Genomic DNA, 19554 nt, shown 5'->3' on the forward strand with positions numbered 1-19554 from the left:
GTCACATATGGTCAAGAGATTTGTAGCATTATCATACAGGGAAAAGCTTAAGAACCCATCAATGTGATGAGGTGCTTTTATATTGAACATTAAAAAACAAACAAACAACATAACTGGTCTTACAGTGATGAAGGTGGTGCACAGAGGAGGGTTGGGGGATTTTAGCTTGGTGTTTGTCACCTGTAGGTCACGTGGTATACCTGCTGCACACGTGACCTGTGCAGCTGTGTCTGTTTACTAACTTTGCCCAAATTGACTCTTTGGGGACCTTTAACTGGGAGCAAGGGAGAGCCCAGATGTAAGGTTTGATTCGTGCGCACGTCTGCTCGATTCGTTAGCCGTCTAAATGTAATAATGTACATATCAGATGTTGAGCTACATGCTTGCAAAGCGGTTGGAAGTTTCACAGCTAATGGTTAACGACTTTGCCATACAGCTGTGCATAGACGCTACAATCAGGCTTTACCGACCCTTTCATTTGCAACCATAAAACTGCGGAGTCCTTTAGCTCGCCATAGGAGGTGGATTAAAATACCGGGGACCTCGGAAAAGACGTCAGCGGTGTGGTTGTTTGATCCAAAGCTCCAACGAGTGTTTCTTTAAGTGCGTGTGTGGAGTTTTCCTGCACCGGGTGATAGGAGGGGTTGGAGAGTGACGCTGGCTGCGCCTTGGTGCTGAGCGGAGCGCTCACCTGCAGATGAGAGAGCCGGGGAAACTCGGGGCAGAGCTGCAGCACACTCACGGAGCGCGAGGAGGGACGTAACGAGAAGAAGAGGGGAATAAACACAATTTTCGGAGAAGAATAACCAATCTACCCTCTTTCTGGTTCCTCGTCCAGGCAGCCCTGGCTCGCTCGCTCGCCACGATGAGAACTGACTTCGCTCTGGTCCTGACAGCAGCCCTTCTTCTTGATGCATTTTGGGTGAGATTTATCCTTTTTATTCTTTTTTTGGAGCAGCTTGTTCTGTGTATTGGAGTTGTGGGAGTGTGGTTCGCAGCGTCTCAGGGTGCAGGGTTTCAAAGCAATGGCACAGAAGCTGGAATAAAGTCATGTAGTCGGATGGAGTCCAGTGTCAGTCCAGTGTGCTGCTGCAGCAGCGCAGCGCAGCACTGGTCCTTATTTCCCTACAAGTACGCTAATTGGTTCCCTAATGAATTTCAGTGTTTTCGAGTAAAAATAAAGAAAGTAAGAGTTAATCATCCAGGATTGTCTGCTCTGATCCTCGTCAGATTTGTTTTTTAGGATCTCTGCGGGTTCATCACCGGGCTGCAATATCCTACACAAGTTTAAATCATAGCACAATTTAATCACTCACGATGGCACATTTCTTCTTCATCAAACTAATTCAGTCATCTCTTATTTTAGCGCGACATTCCTCTATAAAGCTTCTGTGACCAAAAAGCATTTGCCTACAATAAGTTAACCTTTGAAGTTGTAAGACGCTGTTCAACCTTTTCTCGCCATTTAATCAATAAAAGCTGAATTAAGTCGGCGCCGGTGGGCTACTCCTAATGGCGCACCAAGTAGCTCTGCTAAATCTTTCTCTCCGCTGCTGCTAAAGCCATTACTCTCATGCCATGTAAATTTAGGGAAAATGACACAGAGATATTTTACCCCCGCGTTATTCCTTCCCAAGAGGAAAGGACCTAATGCGTTATGCCTCCTCTTCATTCAGACTCCAGCCAGCCTTGGCACCGGCGTGTGTGTGTTTGTGCGCGCGCACATTCACTCGTGTAGTGGCTGTAGTGGGTCAGATCGTTCAATTTAACCGACAGTGAGCACTAAATGTTGGGTGCAAAGTTTCCTGTAGACCGTTTGGGTAGCGCACACGCACACGCACACACACAGCTCTGTTTCTCCTCAGTTCTCTGGACCTCTTTGCTAGTGAAAAACCCACAGTCAGGATGAGAAAATTCTGCTGCATTCATGCAGTTTTCTTTTGCTGTGTCTCACTTAACCCTGAACACAATACTAAAAAAAAACAGTCCTTATTTCATCCTGGTTTCTGTATGAAGCGACTTTCACAAAACATTTTAGCGTGGGTATCTTATCAGCAGTGTACCTACCCAGGAGCATCTAGTTGATGAACTTGTTGAATATATTTCTCCTAACTGCTGTACAATATGCTGCTTTTCTTCAAGGCTCAGGGCAAATGAGAAGCAAGAAATCAATGGAATCCATGTTTATCGATGTCTTACATTGTATTCTCTTCCTTCCAGAGGAATAATGGGGAGCATGCTTCAAAAGGTCCCTGCCGACCTGGCTTCTCACAAAGCTTCTACTCTGTGCTGATTTCAAGGGATGTACTGCAAGGCCAGGGCATATGTAAAGGTAAGACCTTTAATTGGCGAGTCACTTCCTTTATCTTTTTGAAGATTTACATTGTGAGTGGATGGGCTCCCTCTCTGCATTAAGGCTGGACAAAGCGAATGTGTGTGGTGATGTGTTCCTGTTCAGTGCCAGGCTGTGTCGTTTTTGAATTATTGAAGGGGTATTAATGCATCTGGAGAATTGACTGAAAAAAAGTAAAAGAATTAATTCTGTAAATTGATGCACGTGTTTGAAGCTGAGGATGACATCTGCAGCCGTGAATTACAGAAACGGCCTGATCAGGAGCAACACAGTGCGATGAAGTCATTTGTCTGCGGTTGTGACATTGCAATGTGGTGACTGAGGGCTTCAAACAAAGCACCACATAAACATGTTTTAAAAAGTAAATTTAAAAATGTACCTGGATACATTACATGCTGTTTACTACACTCTGAATGTTTGCAATGCTAAAATTTATTTCTGTTTTTTGACATTGCACGACCTCTTTAACATTGTTATCATCCCTATCTTCATCACTATAATCTCTCGTACTGTCACCTTCACACTACGACATCTTAGCCACTTGTATGTGTGTTGCTCCAATTACACAGTGAGCCAACCAAGTTTGAGGGCCCGATAGTGCAGGAAATGGAATCGACATCCTGTGTCTAATCTGGCACCGCTCCTGCCAATGTGGGCTAATTGCAATTCTCTATTGATCCCAATGGTTTTTTCTCATAGCTCAGCTAAGCTGTATTGTTTTGCTGTGGGCGCACAATAGCTCTTTTGTGGGTCGACTGTGTCTTCGGCAGCTGCACAATATATATTTCTCACTCTCCTTAGCAGTGAGGGACCTGGCGGGGATACAGCTGTCTAGACTCTCTCTTGAGTGCACGCGTACACATAGACACACACATTGTGGCGTGTTAGACTAAGGATATTTAGTACAATAGGGTTCTGTATATTATTTTTTGCTTGTTTTCTCTCTTGTGTCTATATTTGTGTTTGTTGGAGTGATATAAGTCTGGAGAAAGGTATCAGCTTGATTTTAGTGTTTCATTAACTCCAGTATATTGTAGCTTGGCTGGAAGTGGGATTGGATATGGGACATTGTCGCTGGTAGTGAGCTCGCTCTCCAGTGTGGTAGTGATGTCTTCAGCCCAGCAGGGGGTGTCAACACAATCACAAACAATCACAGAATGAGCCATCACTGCTGCTGCACAGGAGCCGTGTATTTCAGAGAGCATTATTTATCTGGTTTGGTCTCAGAGAGATGAAATTGTCTCTCTATATGTGTCTCCATTCAGACATAAAGTAATCTTTAGAGGTCTAACAGGGTTGTTTTCAGTATATGGAATTCAGTTTACCACTAACAAAAGATGTTTTAGTGTGATCTTACTGCACACTTAGTGTTTTTTCTAACAAAAGCCACACAAAAGTCAGCTTCAAACATTACTGTGGTATCAGATCAAATAAACCACAAAAGTCTCCACTCATAAAACATACAGACTTGCGATTAACTTGCACCATTTTCTTGAATCACACTCAAAGCATATGCTTTAATTTAACATTTATCATTTGTTTTCTCTGTGTTTGAATGGTTCTTGCTGAAGTGACGTGTGCTCCTCTCTGCCGTGACACTCGCAGCTGCAATGTCATCGTCATGTGCGTCTGAGAGCACAGCTGCAGTGGCCAGACACACACATACACACGCACACACATCGGATGTGATTTACAGGGCTCAGGCAGTTGATTTATAGTTGGTAAGGGTGTCACTGGAGGGAAGCAGGAAGCTACTCTGGAAAGGCTTTAATAATAACATTGTTTAACCCAAAACCGTCAGATGGGGGCAGGAGTAATGACACCCACTCACGCACACACCCACTCATGCACACACATACACACACATACAAACATACTGTATATATATTCATGTTAGCCACCGGGGGAATAATGGTAAGGACAGAACTAGGACCTTGGCCATGATGGGGAGGATGTGTGGGTCTAGACAGGAGGTCAGCAGGGAGGAGCAGGGCGTTACATTTCACATTTTATCATTTTGAGTCAGTAGTAAATTGGATAACATATGAAAAAAACAAAACTAGTGCACTTATTGAAACAGCCACAGCAAATGTGATAAAGTCAAAGCAGAGAACAAAACAAAGGCTACATTTAAATTTGGCTAAATAAATTTGCCATATTGGACAATATATTAGATGGTATTATATAAATGCAGAGTGTATGAAATCAGTGTAGCTCGGTTATTGCATTGCATCTTTGTTAAAAAAAAAAAACCCTCACTTTTTCATAATTTCAGCGTCTCAATTTGTTAGTAATTTTCTGTCTTATTGTGAGTAATTTTCAGCTTTGCACAACTTTGTTTTTGATTAATCCTCCTTTAATGAGCAGTGATGCTCATTTAGATCACTTCCTAAAACTTCTGGGTGTTTTGGCCAACTGAGGGTTTTCATTGATAAACACAGTGTGTCCAATAAACATTTATAAGTATAAATTCTACACACTGCATTGTTCCTGCTGAGTGAATTGATTTGTTATCTATTCAAGTGGAAAACCCCTGCCAGTTGCCAAAGTTAATGGCTGAGACGGACATAAAAACAGGGCACTGCTCCGTTTGTGCTGGTAGACTCTAAGGTTGGATTGCAAACTGGACATTTAGTGGTTATTATTTTATGATTTGATTTGCATATCTCGCAGAGTGGTATTGATAAATTTGAGACGGATGGTGTTTTTATTTACATTTAAGCCGCAAATTGATTTGTGCCTTTATATGAACAGAAGAGAAACAGCAGGTGTTTAAGAGGTGAGATAATGGAATTAAGGGGTGAGAAGTCTCATTTATCTTGTGTGTGTATGTGTGGGTGTATGTGTGTTGGTGTGTGTGTGCATACGCACATGTACAGTATGTGTGACGCCTTCAGTGCTGAGGGTGCCCGCTGCATTTTATGCCTGGTTTTCATTAAAGCTATGACTGCCTCTTTACCGCTCACACGCTCTGAGCACCATTAGAGGTATAGCTCTGCCAGGCCTGGTTAATGTTACACTATGACTGATACACTCACTCGCACACTCAGAAAAAAGGTTTTGCTGATAATCTGTATGACAGAGTTAGTTTTTTAGTCAAAGTCAGTTTCAGCGGTTTTGAGAAGCACAATCAGCCATTAAAATAATTTGAAGGCTTTTTGATTTAACAATAGATGCTGTCACGATGTTTGGAGTGATTTGTATCCCACAGACGACAGAGTAGGAGTTGGGCCATGGCCAGACTCACTCAGATAAACAGAGCCAGCTAATGTAACCTCATCCCATGTGTCCCCTCATCCCTCCACTGATTCTGTTCCTGGTAATGAAAGCCAGGGCTGGTGGTTTCAGCTCAGTGAGCCCACTCTGCTGACCTTGGACTTTGTTTGGGTTTCTGGTGGTTTTGGGCAGCCCTCACTTTCTGTATATGTGACTCTGGTTGTGTTTGTCTGAGTCTGTGAGAGAGAAGTGAGAGTGAGGTTAAGGGGATTGAAAGACAGATTTGGTCAGTTCTGATGTGTGTTTGTGCTTCTTTTGGACATGCCCGTACCTGAGCTGTAACAATGCTGACGTCTACAGTGTAGCTTCTCAGAGGGAATTGGAGATTTTCTCTGCAGTCATCACTTTGTTTTTAGAAACTCCACTGATGCCTTGCTCCATTTTGAAAATTAGATCCCTCCAGTAACTCATCAGCCAGAATGAATGGCCTGAATGTCTGTATTAAGGTGACCGTATCTGTCCTTAACCCTCCTGGCCAGCCTGAGGATTGCTATTGTACCCGTAAATACATTTTCTGATGCTCTGTAAGCATTCCCTCTCTCTCTCATTCATTCTCTCACCCTCTTACACACACATGCGCTCCCACAGTCCATGTCTATTGCACTGTCTTTATCCGCTGCCGTTCAGTAGAAACTCACCGTACAGTTGATAGCATTTAATCTATGCCTTGCCTCTGACCCAGATCCCTTCTCTTTCCCTTCATTGCCACCTTATTTCTATTATATTCACAGCAAATTCTGGCTTTTGCTCACCAGGAAGATAACCAGAAACCAGTATAAATGGTTGAAAGAGAGCTTTTCATTCTGAATAAAACAAATTGTTCAGAGCTGTGATTTTTTTTCCAGGACAATATTCCCAAATATCTCTTCCAGCGGTTACCCAAAAGGCCCTGGGTGATGAGACTCACATGCCTCTGTTGGTGAGGCTTTCCTCTAAGGCTTTAGGTGATTTTTCAAAATCCAATAGCCGGGCTGTTACTTCGCTGTAGGCTTTGTGTTCTGAACATCATTTTGCAACTCGAGGCGCAGAATTTGAAATACAGTAAGCATTGAATTTAATGCAAAATATCACAAACAGGATCCCCTGCCTTGGATGTTAGTAATACGCCAAGAGTTAGAGTAAAATTACCTTCCCCCTCAACCCAAAATCAGTGCTTACACACTCTCTTCAGTGGCTCAGACTGCTGGTGATGTGGGGACAGAAGTCCGCTTCGAAGGAGTGACTCACAGGAGCCTGAATAAAAGAAGCCATTTCTTTTCACACGCTCCATAGGGATGGACAATACATCAATTTTCTCTTTCCCTTTACCCTCCAACAGAATTAGATTGTTTTGATTTGCTGTTTACCTTTTGCCCCAAATCTCATGATACACAGCCTGCAGTGTTATCTGGGTCGATAGCAGACAGGCGTCCTCATGGAGATTAGACATTGTTAGAATACAGCCTCCCTTTGTTTCTTTCTGTTTTCTGCCGAAATCACCCTCATTGTTTCCTCTCATTATTAGTTTTGGATCTCTGCATCTTACTTTATCCTAATGTTTTGCAAAGTCCCTATCTCACTTTGATTCTTTCTCCTCGTTGTGAATCATTCATGTTTTGTCTTCGCAGCCCCTTCCCATATAACCATCTAATCTCCTGTTATAATGCAAAATAACAACACAAATCCTTATTCTCTCTCACCATCTGTTTGAACTATTACATGGTTTATGGCTAATTTTTGTGAGGATATTCAGTCACGGAGACAGGCGCAGACACATCCGTTTTCCGTCGTTATTAATTACAGAGAAGCATGAGGCTGACATTTGTTGGATGTCTCGTGAAGCGGTGAAGACACTGCAGACGTACTGAGGTGCTGGTTTATGCTCTTAAGGCTAAAGGCTAATCTGACCTCAGGGAACTGTTACAAAATGCCAGTTGACACATATTTACTTAACGCGTAACCTCAGGCCTGATGTATATGTCCAATAGTTTTCAAGAATTGTGTGTGGACTTTCCAGAGAGGCTCATATAGATGATTTAGCCACATGATTGAGTGTTTCTTCCCCTGTTAAGGTCCAGACATGAGTGGTTTATGGGATAAGCGAGGGGGGTGCAGGCGTTACACCTGCAGGAGTTCCTTTTGATTAATATTGTTAGGCTCAGGAGGCCATGCTGTGAAACAGTTATGTGCTTTTGTGTGCGCGGTGTATGTGTTTTGTGGTTGAATGCGCTGTGTGCACTCAGGTAGCTGTCGTCCGGCGCTCTGTGCATAGCGGGTATTCGCCAGGTTTTTCCAAGCTGGTCATTAGAAAGGCAAGCAGGAGAGAATGAGGAAAGAAAGAAAGCAGGTGGAGGCCATTATTTTTTAATGAGATTTTTGACATCTTCTCCCTTTGTTTTGAGAGGAGGGACAAAGGAGACAGGGAGGGAGGGAGGAGGAGGGTGGATGAACGAATGTGGGAGACTTCCTGCAGATTGAGTTACTCTGCGGTGTGTGTGTGAACTCTGTATCCTTGTCATCTGCTCCGTACATTAAGAGACCTCCTGCCTTGGTATGATGGCCCTTCTGGGGTCCTACAGGACCAAGGTTATGGCCCTCCTGAAGACATTAAACCCGTTTAAATACTTTGCTTGGACTCCAGCTCTTTAATGCACAGATGGTCTGCATGGGCTGTGAGATGACAAGGGGACACTACTAGCTTTCTCTCTCTCCTACACACACACGCACACACGCACACATGCACATTTTGTCTGAGGTTAAGAGGGTTTTTTTGTTGGTGGTGTCAGATTAAGACTCCACAGCGGCTGTTGTAAGGTGTCCCCGCTGTCTTTGGTAAAATAGTTTGTCACAAGGAGCAAGAGCAATGCAAGGCACTCCCAGGGCTGTTCTTTTGCTGGGATGTGGTGGACAGGGATTACACCAGCAGGATAACGATAAGCCTACAAGGCTGTTTTCTCTTTGCTCGAGAGTCACACTGACCATGTCCTTCAGCGAGGCTACTTTCAGAGGGAGGGTGAAATAGAGGGTGGAGTGGAGGGAGATAGACTCTTTCCTCTCAACAGGGTAGAAAAGAAAGCATAAGATAAGGCTTCCTACCTTAAAGCAGCGAGCACATTATCATATATGGCGCTGCACATTCATGCAAACACAAAAAAACAAAAAAACCCATTATGGCACTCTAAAACAAATTGCATCTAGATTCCCCCTCCCAGGCCGCCCACTACTCCAGTATAGTCTTGGCCTGCGCCCAAACACCATGGTGTCCTCTTCCTGCCCACTCACTCCTCCGCTGCCTCTGTTTGTCTATGGCAGCATTTTAATTACAGCCTAATTGATTGCGTTAGGAATGAAGCCACAGTGAAGGCAACCAATAAAATGATGATTCAGCTATCAGGGCTCCATCACTTCTTATTTTGTCAGTGTGCTGTGATAAACACAGGCAGCAGCACAGAAAGAGACACGGGTGACATCATTTTGCAGTTGAAGAAGGTTCTTTTGTCGTATTTCAACTTTCAGTTTCTGTTACTGTTGAAGCACTGAGCAAATAAAAAATACATGAGCTCAGTCTGGATAATTCTTTAACTCCACTTTCTTGAAACAAAACATAATTAAAGAGAAGCGGAGTTGAAGCTCATTTACAGCCATTGTTATGAAAACTCCTCCTAACAGTGATTCAAGAGAGGAATATGAAAAATGGTTCAGCGTTCTCACCTCTAACCCAACCCTCAATTATCTCTCCTCCCTGCCTAGTTTCCCCAAACTGAGACCAGATCGTTATTGTTAATTAAAGAGACTTCTGTCCATTTCTCACACTTTTCTAATCAACCAGCAGACGTCTATGATCTCTCTGAGAATGTGGGCAGGACAAATCCAAGAGCATTACAGCCTCATATGCTATTCCTTTTGCTTGAAGATCCCTCGTCTTTGTTAAGGAGAGGATGAAACGAAGGATGGAAGCCCTCAGAAGACACGGCTGTCTGGTAATCACTAATTGTGTCCTGAACTCCCTGTGAATGTTCCCCATTAAGTTCTTAAGTTCAGCACACAGTTGAATCATCGCCGCCGAACAAGGAAGCCATGCAGTAACACAGGGGACAGAGGGAGAAAAGGATAGAGGAGTTGGGGGTCGACAAACAGTGCCAGTAATGTTAATTAATCAGAAGACAATGAGCAGTCCCATGGTGTCTGGCCTGTGATATTCAACAGGCTAAAGGCTAATAAAGGACTAAGAAGGCACTTCCAGAGGAACTGCGGTCGTTGCAAATAGTGCCTGATGATTCATGTCAAGATAGATGCTGGCTTTTCTTTTAGAAGATTTTATTGATTTCCCCAAGGGGGAATATCTCCTGGTGGTTTGGGGCAGAATTAGCAGGTTAGAAAGACACTCTTTTGTGGTTGTGGTTGAACGTTAATAGGGACATTTTTTGGCTCAGTTCATTGCAGGGGCATTTGAGTGACCTTTTAAATAAAAGCTGTTTTTGATTGACTAGACCTCATTGACTTAGAGCTGCAGTTAAAAGTAGTTGTCATATAAAAATATGTCAGCTTTCTCCAACTGACCAATCCAGAGTCCTTCCTTGCTAAGGTGTTAGCTTGGATATGCTCAACTAAAGGGCGGTTGAGTTGAGCCTGGTACTGTAGTGTTTATTAGACAGTTTCTGGGCATTAGGCAATATAACTTTAAGAAGCCGAGGACATCAGTGTGCAATGGAAAAATAATCAAATAATCAATTGTTAATTTTACCAATAACTGATGAAGGAAAGGTCAAATTCAATGATGAATAATGTTAGAACATGTAAAAAGTTACTATCACAAGCGCTTGGAGCCCGCAAGCATGGATATAAATAACCCAAAGCTGTAATACAAATAAAAAAACATCTAACATAACACATCCTCACATTACAGAAGCTTTAACCAGAGAATATGTTGCATAAAGACTGATTAATCATCAAAGTTGTTGTCTCTCTGCTGTTCATTGATTATTTTTTAATTGACTAGCCATTTAAACACTACATGGCATGTTTGAAGTCCTTATTTGATCAATATACTACTGTTTAGTGGAGTTTATATGCGTTATGTGTCGTGGCAGTGGAGGAATGAGAAATGTTCAGAAGATCAAAGTACATTGTGCTCCGATCTTTATTCTCTGATGTATAGCTCTACTTTAAGCTATCATTCAGTCGTTAAAAATGTTAGATACTGGTGTGAATAATTTAGAGGCCTCTATGCGTGAGTGCATATGTGCCAGAGTATTAATCCATGTGGGCATCTGCTTATTTTCATGTTTTCATTTATAATGTTGTACTTCATGCTGTTACATTGCTTAAGATCATTGCACATGAACAAGAGGAACAAAAAAAAAACCGATGGTTTCTTAAACAGAATTCATAGGGTTGTTTTATCTGCATGACTTTCATCAAGATAGAGGCTGATGTAGAATGATACTGTATATATCTGAATTTTTGAAATAAGGTTACAGTAAGCAGTAACTCTGTTTCCCACAGAATAGAATCTGTGTGGTGGTGGTGGTGGTTGTTGTGTCCCCTCTCTAGTTAGACGTTTTTACAGTTCTGTGAATGCAGCGCAGGCAAAAGTCGGGCAATAAATGGTAAAGTTTCACTTTTACCGCACTCAGTGTTCTGCTGCTCTGTCTGTGCCTAGAGTGCGCTTTGCTCCAAGAGTGTGGTCCAGACAATTGACAAATGGTTTACATATACCAATAGTGCTCCTGTTGAATGGTCTAGCTCCAAAAATATAAAATCAATACGCAGCAGCAGATGTTTTAATCATGGCAGGCCACAACAAATACATGAATATGACAAAGTCCTGAAATAAAAAAATGTAAATGAATAAATAAATACAGCAAAATGAACATATAGTGAATAAAATGAATTACATTTTAAAAAGTACTGCCTCCAAACTGTATTTCAGAGGAAAATATTATTTAAATTGTATGAGTCACTCAGACAATATCAGGACACTCTGATACTCTGATGGGAAATTTGAAAATTAAAGCTCTCCAAAATGTTACATACCAGCCGTGTTCCCTCTAAAATCAGATTTGTTTACGAAAATGATCACACAGGTTTGATCATGTGCCTTAAACAGTTATGTTATTTTTGAGAGAATATGAAAATATCTCGATATATATTATATATTACTATATACTTGAATATCAAGATTTATTTTATAAGCTGGCCTTAACCTGTTGTTCATTCCAACATAAAGGCCTCATACTGCTTCCATAATACAGTCTGTGACTGCTGTGGAGAAATGTAATTATAATTTTGCTGATATTCTATAGAACTGTGAGGCAGGAGCTGAATGCTGAGGATTGGTGTGTGTCACTGCAGCATTTCTTGGTCTGTGAGGCTAAAAAGGCCTTGTAATACTATTGGTCAAACTCCATGATTAAATGTAGGCTAGAGAGCCAGCCGTTTCAAGCCTCGGGACCAACACGCTTTTAAAAGCACACTGGCCAGAATTCCTTTCTTCTTTCCTCTCCCTATCTGTCTATTGTCTTTTTCAGCACATCAGAGGAAGAGGCAAAGAGCGAGGGTAATAAAAGGCCCCGCTTTCCTCCTCTGGGCCTGGGAGAATGTAGAGAAGCAGATAAGTTGTCGAGCTCTGAATCTGAGAATGATCAAAAACAAAGTGAATCCTGTGGCCGCCAAGGGAACAAGCTCCTGTGAGGGAGTGGGGCAAAGAAGGGAAGGGGAGAGAGGAGGAGGAGGAGGAGAAGGGCTGGAGGAGCAGCCACACTTAGAAGAGAAGACAGTGTTTGCTCATCTCTGGGGTAGAAAGGGATGAGAAGCTGCAGACAGGTTGGCAAGCAGGGCTACTTGCTGTGCTCTGAGCTAGAGCTTGGATAGACAGAAAGATGGGCTCACTCTATACCATCCAATGGTTTATGAGCTATGTAGCTGATGTTGGTGGTCTTGCATGGTGATTGGCATATTGTTGGCCTCAGAGCACAGCGGAGATAATGAATGTTTTATTGCCCTCCGATGAACTGGGCTTTGGGAGAGGTTAGTCACACGCAATTAAATGTTGCATAAGCTTTTATACATCCACGCACATACATTGTTGACTGTCCCCAGAGGCACGAGTCAAGGCCTTGGTCAGGGGGGCTGATTGATTATCCTAAACACAGAATTGAAAGGATTACAAAGTAACAGTGTAATCCATCTGTCAATCACACCTCATTAGCAAACATGGGTTACACAGCCAGTGAAAGGTAGAGAGGGAGAGGAGCGGCAGGGGGTGGATAAATGGAAATAGGTGAGGGATGGAGATAGTTGGAGTGGTTTGGGAGAGAAACTGAGAAGGGGAGGAATGATGAGGATATAAGAGAGTGGGAGGAAGAGGAAACCAAAGAAAGAAGGGGAGGAGGAGTAGAGGTAACAGCCTCGCTATTCTGCTCAGGGGGCTCTGCGGAGAGTTTTTATTAAGCTTTCATCTGCCTTTCCTCTCCTCCTTTACCTCCCTCTGCTTCCCCACCCCGGCAGCACTAACAAAAGCAGATGCAGAGAGCGCTAGCCATGTCAGTCACGTCTCAAACCCGCAGTTCTGCTTGTAATTCCCCGATTAATTAAGAACAGTGATTTGTTAATTTAATTGTAGGTGTTGGGTCGTTTTTTTTCACCCCCCCCGCTTGCTTTCTTCTGCCGTTTGCTCCCTCTCATCCTCTTGGCAGACTAATTTGCCCTGCAGCTTTGAGGAGGGGAAATGAAAGGTATAGCAGAGGAAGCCTTCACATGGTTTATTAAGAATTGATTTGCCACGGTAGCAGAGAGACAGACCGTAGGGAGATGCACGCTGACGTGCCTCCCAGGCAGACACCCCCGGGCTGAGGGGGAGAAAGAAAGCAGGAGTGGGAGACAGAGAGAGGGCATGGGAGCATAAAGAGATTATTGTAACATTGCCTGGGTGTCTTCACTGGGTACATTTCAGAACTACTGTTGGCCAACCAGCAATACCTATCAAAATCTGGCCCCGCTGAACTCTCAGCTGTAGGGATGGGCTGGTGTGAAAATTTGTAAACTGGTTAGATGTTAGGCCAAACACTGGACCGGACCTGTTTACTGAATTTTACCAGGTGTCCCACTTGACTCAGCAGCTGTTCCTCAGTGGAACTTAATGACACAATGTCCCAACAACATTTGTGTGTCTAACTATCATGTAGCATCACACAACACCAGAGTCCACCCTGAATTTAATAAAATATGAACTTCTATTACATAATATATACAAACCACGGAGCTATCAGCTGTGCGCTAGTGCCAGACCATAGATGTAAACACTTAAAGAACGGGTAAGTAGCTTACTTGCTATTTTCCTACGTTTGTAATGTTACTTTTTTAGGTCAGAAAGCACACATTTTACATTGTGATATTTACTGGAAATTACATGCAAGATGGCTAAAAGCAAGTAACATTAGTCTACCTTGTTTCTATCTTACCAGAGACTTTCAGCTTCCCGGCGACCTGACTCCAGCCAGCTGACACTGTGTTCAGGTCTTTGTAGTGAAATATTTAATTTTTATTTAATTCCTCATCTCAACCTCATGATTTAGCCAGTCCTCGTCCACTGCTGCACTTTCGAAGTGAGCGACAGGAATAAATAGCAAAACAGGGTCAGACCAAAGTTCAGCTCACAACAGAGCTTGCATCCAGTAAGGACTCCTCTTTTGTCGGCTTCAAATCTAAAATGTTGTCATGTTGGTGCAGTTTTAGTCTTTTTTTTTTTTTTTATAGACTGTCATCTTCTCTCATGAACCCAAAAAGTGAGCAAACGTGTATTATTTCCTTGCATAAATTAAACCTTTATAAGCTTGTACAATAGACCAGACCAGACTGGAAAAACTAGAAATGGACCCAATCCTACTCAGCAGTTTTTATTCTTCAGCTTCTGGCCAATTTCTCCCTCATGATAAAGTAGCTGGCAGTCCATTTGTAGTGGTAGATGAACAGGCACTGTGTAAAAAACGTCAGCGCACCCTGGTGTGAAACATTTGATTTCTGTTGTTTATAAATGCATATGCTTTAGATGGCTGTGGCAGGGCTAATCTGGATAAAATGACAAGCCTTGCACAGCAGCCAGCTAATATTTCCCTGTCGCATCAGAACAAAGTTCTTTTAATGAATTTACATTAGCATAGTCTGCCTGTTCCAAAAGACAGGCCCGGCCACCTTTCCCACTGTGAGTTGGCTACCGTGCTGTCACATCGTCCTGCCCATGAGCGGACACGCACTGGACAGCATGGGAGGCGAGAGATAGATGACAGATCAGAGGCATTAGAGCTTCAAAGCTGTGCAGAGAACAGAGAAACAGAATTCCCCCCAGCCAGGAGAAATGGCTAAGGAGGCAGTGCATCTTATCTTCAGCAGCTCATCTCCCCATGTCCCCACAGAAGCCGCTGCCCCTTCATTTACAGCTGGTCACACACCAGAGCCACGAAAGCTTATTGACTCTCCAGTCAGGTTTTCCATCCCTTCGTGTTTCTTATGTCAGGTGAGGTTGTTGTTTCTATTTCTAATCTTCATGAGTTGATTGGCCACTGCTGCGTTCCATTTCCTCTCATCACAGAAGCGTGGCATTTCTCATTATCCCTTCGCTTAATTTATGCACAAGTTATTCATAGTTTGGTAAATTACAAAGTTTAGCGACACAATTTGACAGTTCCTGTTGTGTTTTAAGAAAATGGGTTTTGAATTAGGGATGTGTTCTTTGTTTCTTTCTTCACGCATCACAGTGTGCGCGTATGCCTGTCTGTGTGCAGGTGCACATGTGTGTAAAATCAGAGGCCCTGCTTGGTGAAGATTGAACTAGAGAAAGTTTTTCTCCTCCACCGACTGAGACGAACAGAAGAAAACGGAAATAGAAAAGCAGAATAAAGACACTCAATGGGACGGTGATAAAAGACTTGGCCTCATCATGCTACAGAACCTCACAACAACAACATTGTCGGTATCTATGATGAAAAGGATTTACAGAACAGAAGCAGAGTGTAATAACACCATCCCAGCCGTGTGACAGGCAACATGTATGAGCTTGAATTAGCTGCCAGTCAAAGGAGGCTTTATATAGCTCCACACATCCCCCTTACCAGTGACCACCTTATTAGGTATGTAACAATGTAAACACTCTTATCAGCCACGGTAAAAGCGCAGTTGGCATTTCCTTTAAATTCAGACCATCACTGACTTGACAGGGCTAGTAGAGATGTGAGCTGCTCAAATTAAAAGACTTCTCACCAGCTTCTTGCTGCCTGCTTTGACTATAAAGTACTTGTGGTTGACATGCTGCAGTATAATGACTCTGTTGAGTAAATAAGCATCTTAGTGGTTTGGTTTCTACCCAGAGACCAGCAACAATTTGGTCCAGAAGTTTCAATAGCTGTGGTCTTCTACCTTAACTGCAATCTCGTCCCTGGCCAGAAAAACCCTGGGGGAGTGTATGTCTTCCCAGAGGAGGGTGTGTGTAAATGCTGAGTCGGATGTGATACTCACTGGACAGAGAAAATAGAGACAAATGATACTGCATTGAAGGGCACGACTCTGTTCTATTATAGTTTAGAAGGTAGAATATTCTTCATAGACGCTTGCTTCTCCTTATAGGGGAGAGGTGGAAACATCTTTCATGCTTTTGATCCACATTTCCACTCAGGCAGAGGAGAGGCTGAGTTGCTCTAAATGGAACTGTGCCATAGAGGAAAAAGCCATTTTTCTTTGAAGCACACACACACATTTGCATACACATGATTGCTGCAGTGTGCATTGCAGCACCACTTCACCGTGCAGGGATCTATGGAGAGAGCCGTCACACGGAAAACAAAGTTAGATGTGATGTCACATTGAATATATCAAATCAATTATTTTCAGCGTTGTTTATCTCATGTCAATAGCCCGCTGTAAGTTTTACCAGGCATGATCTTGCTTGCGTGTGTGTGGCTTTTGTATGTCAGCATAGAAGTGATTTGTCCTGCAGATGCAGACTAATGAATGAGGCATCCTGCTTGTGGGCTGATATTAGCCTGGGTAGCAGTTCCTTTGATGTGATTAGCTCCATGCACTCTCTTGACAAATTGGGCTGTCCTTACCTTACAGCCGAAACACTAATCTATGCCAAAAAACAAAGAAACTCCTTCCGCTTAACAGAACATGTAGCTCTGTACGTGTGTGTGTGTGAGATGGGTAGATAGATGGATGGAATTGAGTTAATAGTTAAAACAAGAGCCTACAGCCACACCGGCGGCTCTGGGAGGCTGGACTTAGTACAACGGTGCTCTCTAGGGATGTTTCCTAAAGATACATTTCCTCGACATTGAAATGGAAGTTCAAACTTTGACTAGTCCACCAGTTTGAGAGTAAACACTCCGAAAACAGGCAAAGTTTAGCCAAATTACATTTTTGCAAGGTAAAATGTACAAGCACTTTTTGTAGAAATCATAAGATCCATTTGAAATGGTTAATCACATTTTTTAATAGCCAAATCGTATATTAAATGCCAATTTTCAATCTGTTGTTAGTGCAGTTAGCTTGGTAACTATATCACATGAATGTCACAGTCGCACTGATTGTCCAATTGAGCCTAGTTCAAACTCTCCAAATCTATATTGAAAAAAGAAAGGAATAGTCTAATATTTGTATTGAATAGCAGAATCTGAGTTAAATTACACAACTCTGAGTTGGGAACAGCCCTATATAAAAGTCTGGAAAGCTAAGTGGTGGAGTGGTTCAGATGAATTTTAAGTGAGCGGTTACTTTCCACCTGGTTGTTTTCTCGTGTTTAAAAAGGTGAAGCAAAATCCAAGGACAGACCACAAAGTTGGGCGCTCGTCCAGTCAGCCGCAGGGAGTAGTCATGTTGATGTTTCTGTGTGGGAGAGCACCCGTCAGTCATCTGCAGCTTGGATAGTATCCAACCTTATTGCCTACAGAGTAATTTTGGTCTACACATTAACAGCATCCCTAAAGTATGCTGATGCCTGAGCCTTGTGAGGCCACAATGAGCAAAGCAAAATTTGTGAACTCACTGTGTGAGAGCCTCTCAACAACTGCCTAGCGGACAAAAGTAGGGAACTGGAAGGCAATTAGCATTATTGATAGGATGAATCAATGAATGATTGTCCTCACTTCCCCATCAGTTTTGCCAGCATCTTTTTTCACTCCCTCAATGTATAGAGAGAGTCTCGGCTCTACCCAGTAACAAAGTCGGCCTCTTTTACCAATTGATTCTACTGGTGTGAATGTGTCCTCCTTAACTGAATTTGTAAATGTTGTTAGTTCAGTCCTTGTCGAATCCAAATACTTGGATCACCTTTATATTCTCTCCTGAAATGGTGTCAAGAGTCTCTGTTCTGTTGGAAATCCACCATCAGGTCCTGATGTGAACATGTACAAGCTTGCTTTCTTTCCTAACCACTGAATATTTGGACAGAGAGGACCACAGCGCTCAGGAAATTCAGAACAGACTCCCAGCAAATAATTTTCTTCTTCATCTGTTTGCAGTCAGATTTATCTTGGAAATGAACACATAAAACATCTAGCTCCATCCCTCCAGCAGCTTTAGGGAGATTTTTCTAAATATTTAACTTTAATTTAGATACCAGTGCACAGAGGTAATTGTATTGGCAGACTTACTCTGAAACTTTTTGAATAATGGAAGTCCATCAGTTCAACCACTTAAGATAGCGTTTAATGAATTAAGCAGGCCCTGGATGGGTGACCTGAGGTGGGAGACAAAGAGGTTGTATATATTACAACTATCTGATGGGACGTCTGCACATTAAGCATAAAGTATTCTCATGTCATCATCAGGGGAAAAGGGATTTGCTTATCTTGGACTTAGAAGAATGGGCTCCTTTTTCTTTATGTCACCTATTACTGTGCCACAGAGGGAACTTACCCTGGAATTAAAACGTTTGAACATTTACAAAAGACGTGTTTACAACATGGGGCCTTGACATTATGATATTCTTGATTGTTGTTGCAGAGATGAGTAAAAGCTCATACCCACACTAGGATCAAGGCAAGTCAGACTTTCAACATCACACCCATCTCCCTATTCGCTATGTCCCCTTTAGTCTGCCCCAACCCCGCCCTCCTCAGCCCGTGCACCCCCCCAACCTCAGTCCTTTACTGTGGCAAGTGGAGACTCTTATCATTGATTTTCTCTTTTCTCCTCTCTCTTCTGTTCACTCACTGCAGCGCCTCCCAACTTATCTGGCTCCGACAGAACAATGCTGCAGTAGGAGGGCACTCAAGGACAGATTAGATTGTTTGGGGATTCTCATTCCTCATTTTTTCATACTTCTCGGTCTATGTGTTCCCATTCTGTAGCACATTCCCACCCCTGTGATATTGTTTATCCACCTCGATCACTTGCAATTGCAACCACTTCTACTCTTCTTCGGCTTCTTGAGCTGAAGAATAATATCTGCCGTCTTTGTTGCTGTATATTGTGCTTGTGTGACTGCGTGCATTAGTTAAAACTGTAGTTAAGGTTAACACGTGTGTCAGCCTGTGTGTGTGTGTGTGTGTGTGTGTGTGTGTGCGGGTTTGTGTGTGTGTTTTGTTTTTGTTCCTCCACAGTGTTTGTGATGGTAGCGCCTCCTCTGTCTGAGCCATGGTAATTACTGTGCTTCACTGCCTCTGTAGAAGTCAATGAAGCTGAACTCATTGTCTCTCTCTACATGGAAGTCAACAATTGTGTGAATTCCCTCGCGACATCACAGCCACTGCTAAACCAGCTTCCTGCATTTTTTATCTGTCTCAGTGTGTCTCAGTTTGTCCTTTGTCTCTTTCTCTCTCTCTGCCTGTGTCTCTTTGTGTGTTTGTGTGTGTGTGTGTGTGTGTGTGTGTGTGTGTGTATGTGAGCGTGTTAGTGGTTGTTGTCGTTTCCACATCCCATTGAGTTCTACCAGGGGTAATTGAGCTTAAGAG

General features: G+C 42.8%; 1 protein-coding gene across 1 annotated transcript in view; it reads left to right on the forward strand.

Moving 5' to 3' along the window:
* Window positions 1-302: 302 nt before the first annotated feature.
* The window catches only part of LOC121946868 (cadherin-4-like), a 301746-nt gene continuing 282494 nt past the window's right edge, over window positions 303-19554 (forward strand). Inside the window, exons 1-2 of the mRNA XM_042491671.2 lie at window positions 303-922; window positions 2221-2332. Of these exons, the coding sequence (XP_042347605.1) occupies window positions 866-922; window positions 2221-2332 (169 nt within the window). The 5' untranslated portion in view covers window positions 303-865. The remainder of the gene's footprint in view (window positions 923-2220; window positions 2333-19554) is intronic.

Source organism: Plectropomus leopardus, chromosome 9 (assembly GCF_026936395.1).
Source record: "Plectropomus leopardus strain MGB_pleo_1.0 chromosome 9, ASM2693639v1, whole genome shotgun sequence".
Lineage (NCBI taxonomy): Eukaryota > Metazoa > Chordata > Actinopteri > Perciformes > Serranidae > Plectropomus > Plectropomus leopardus.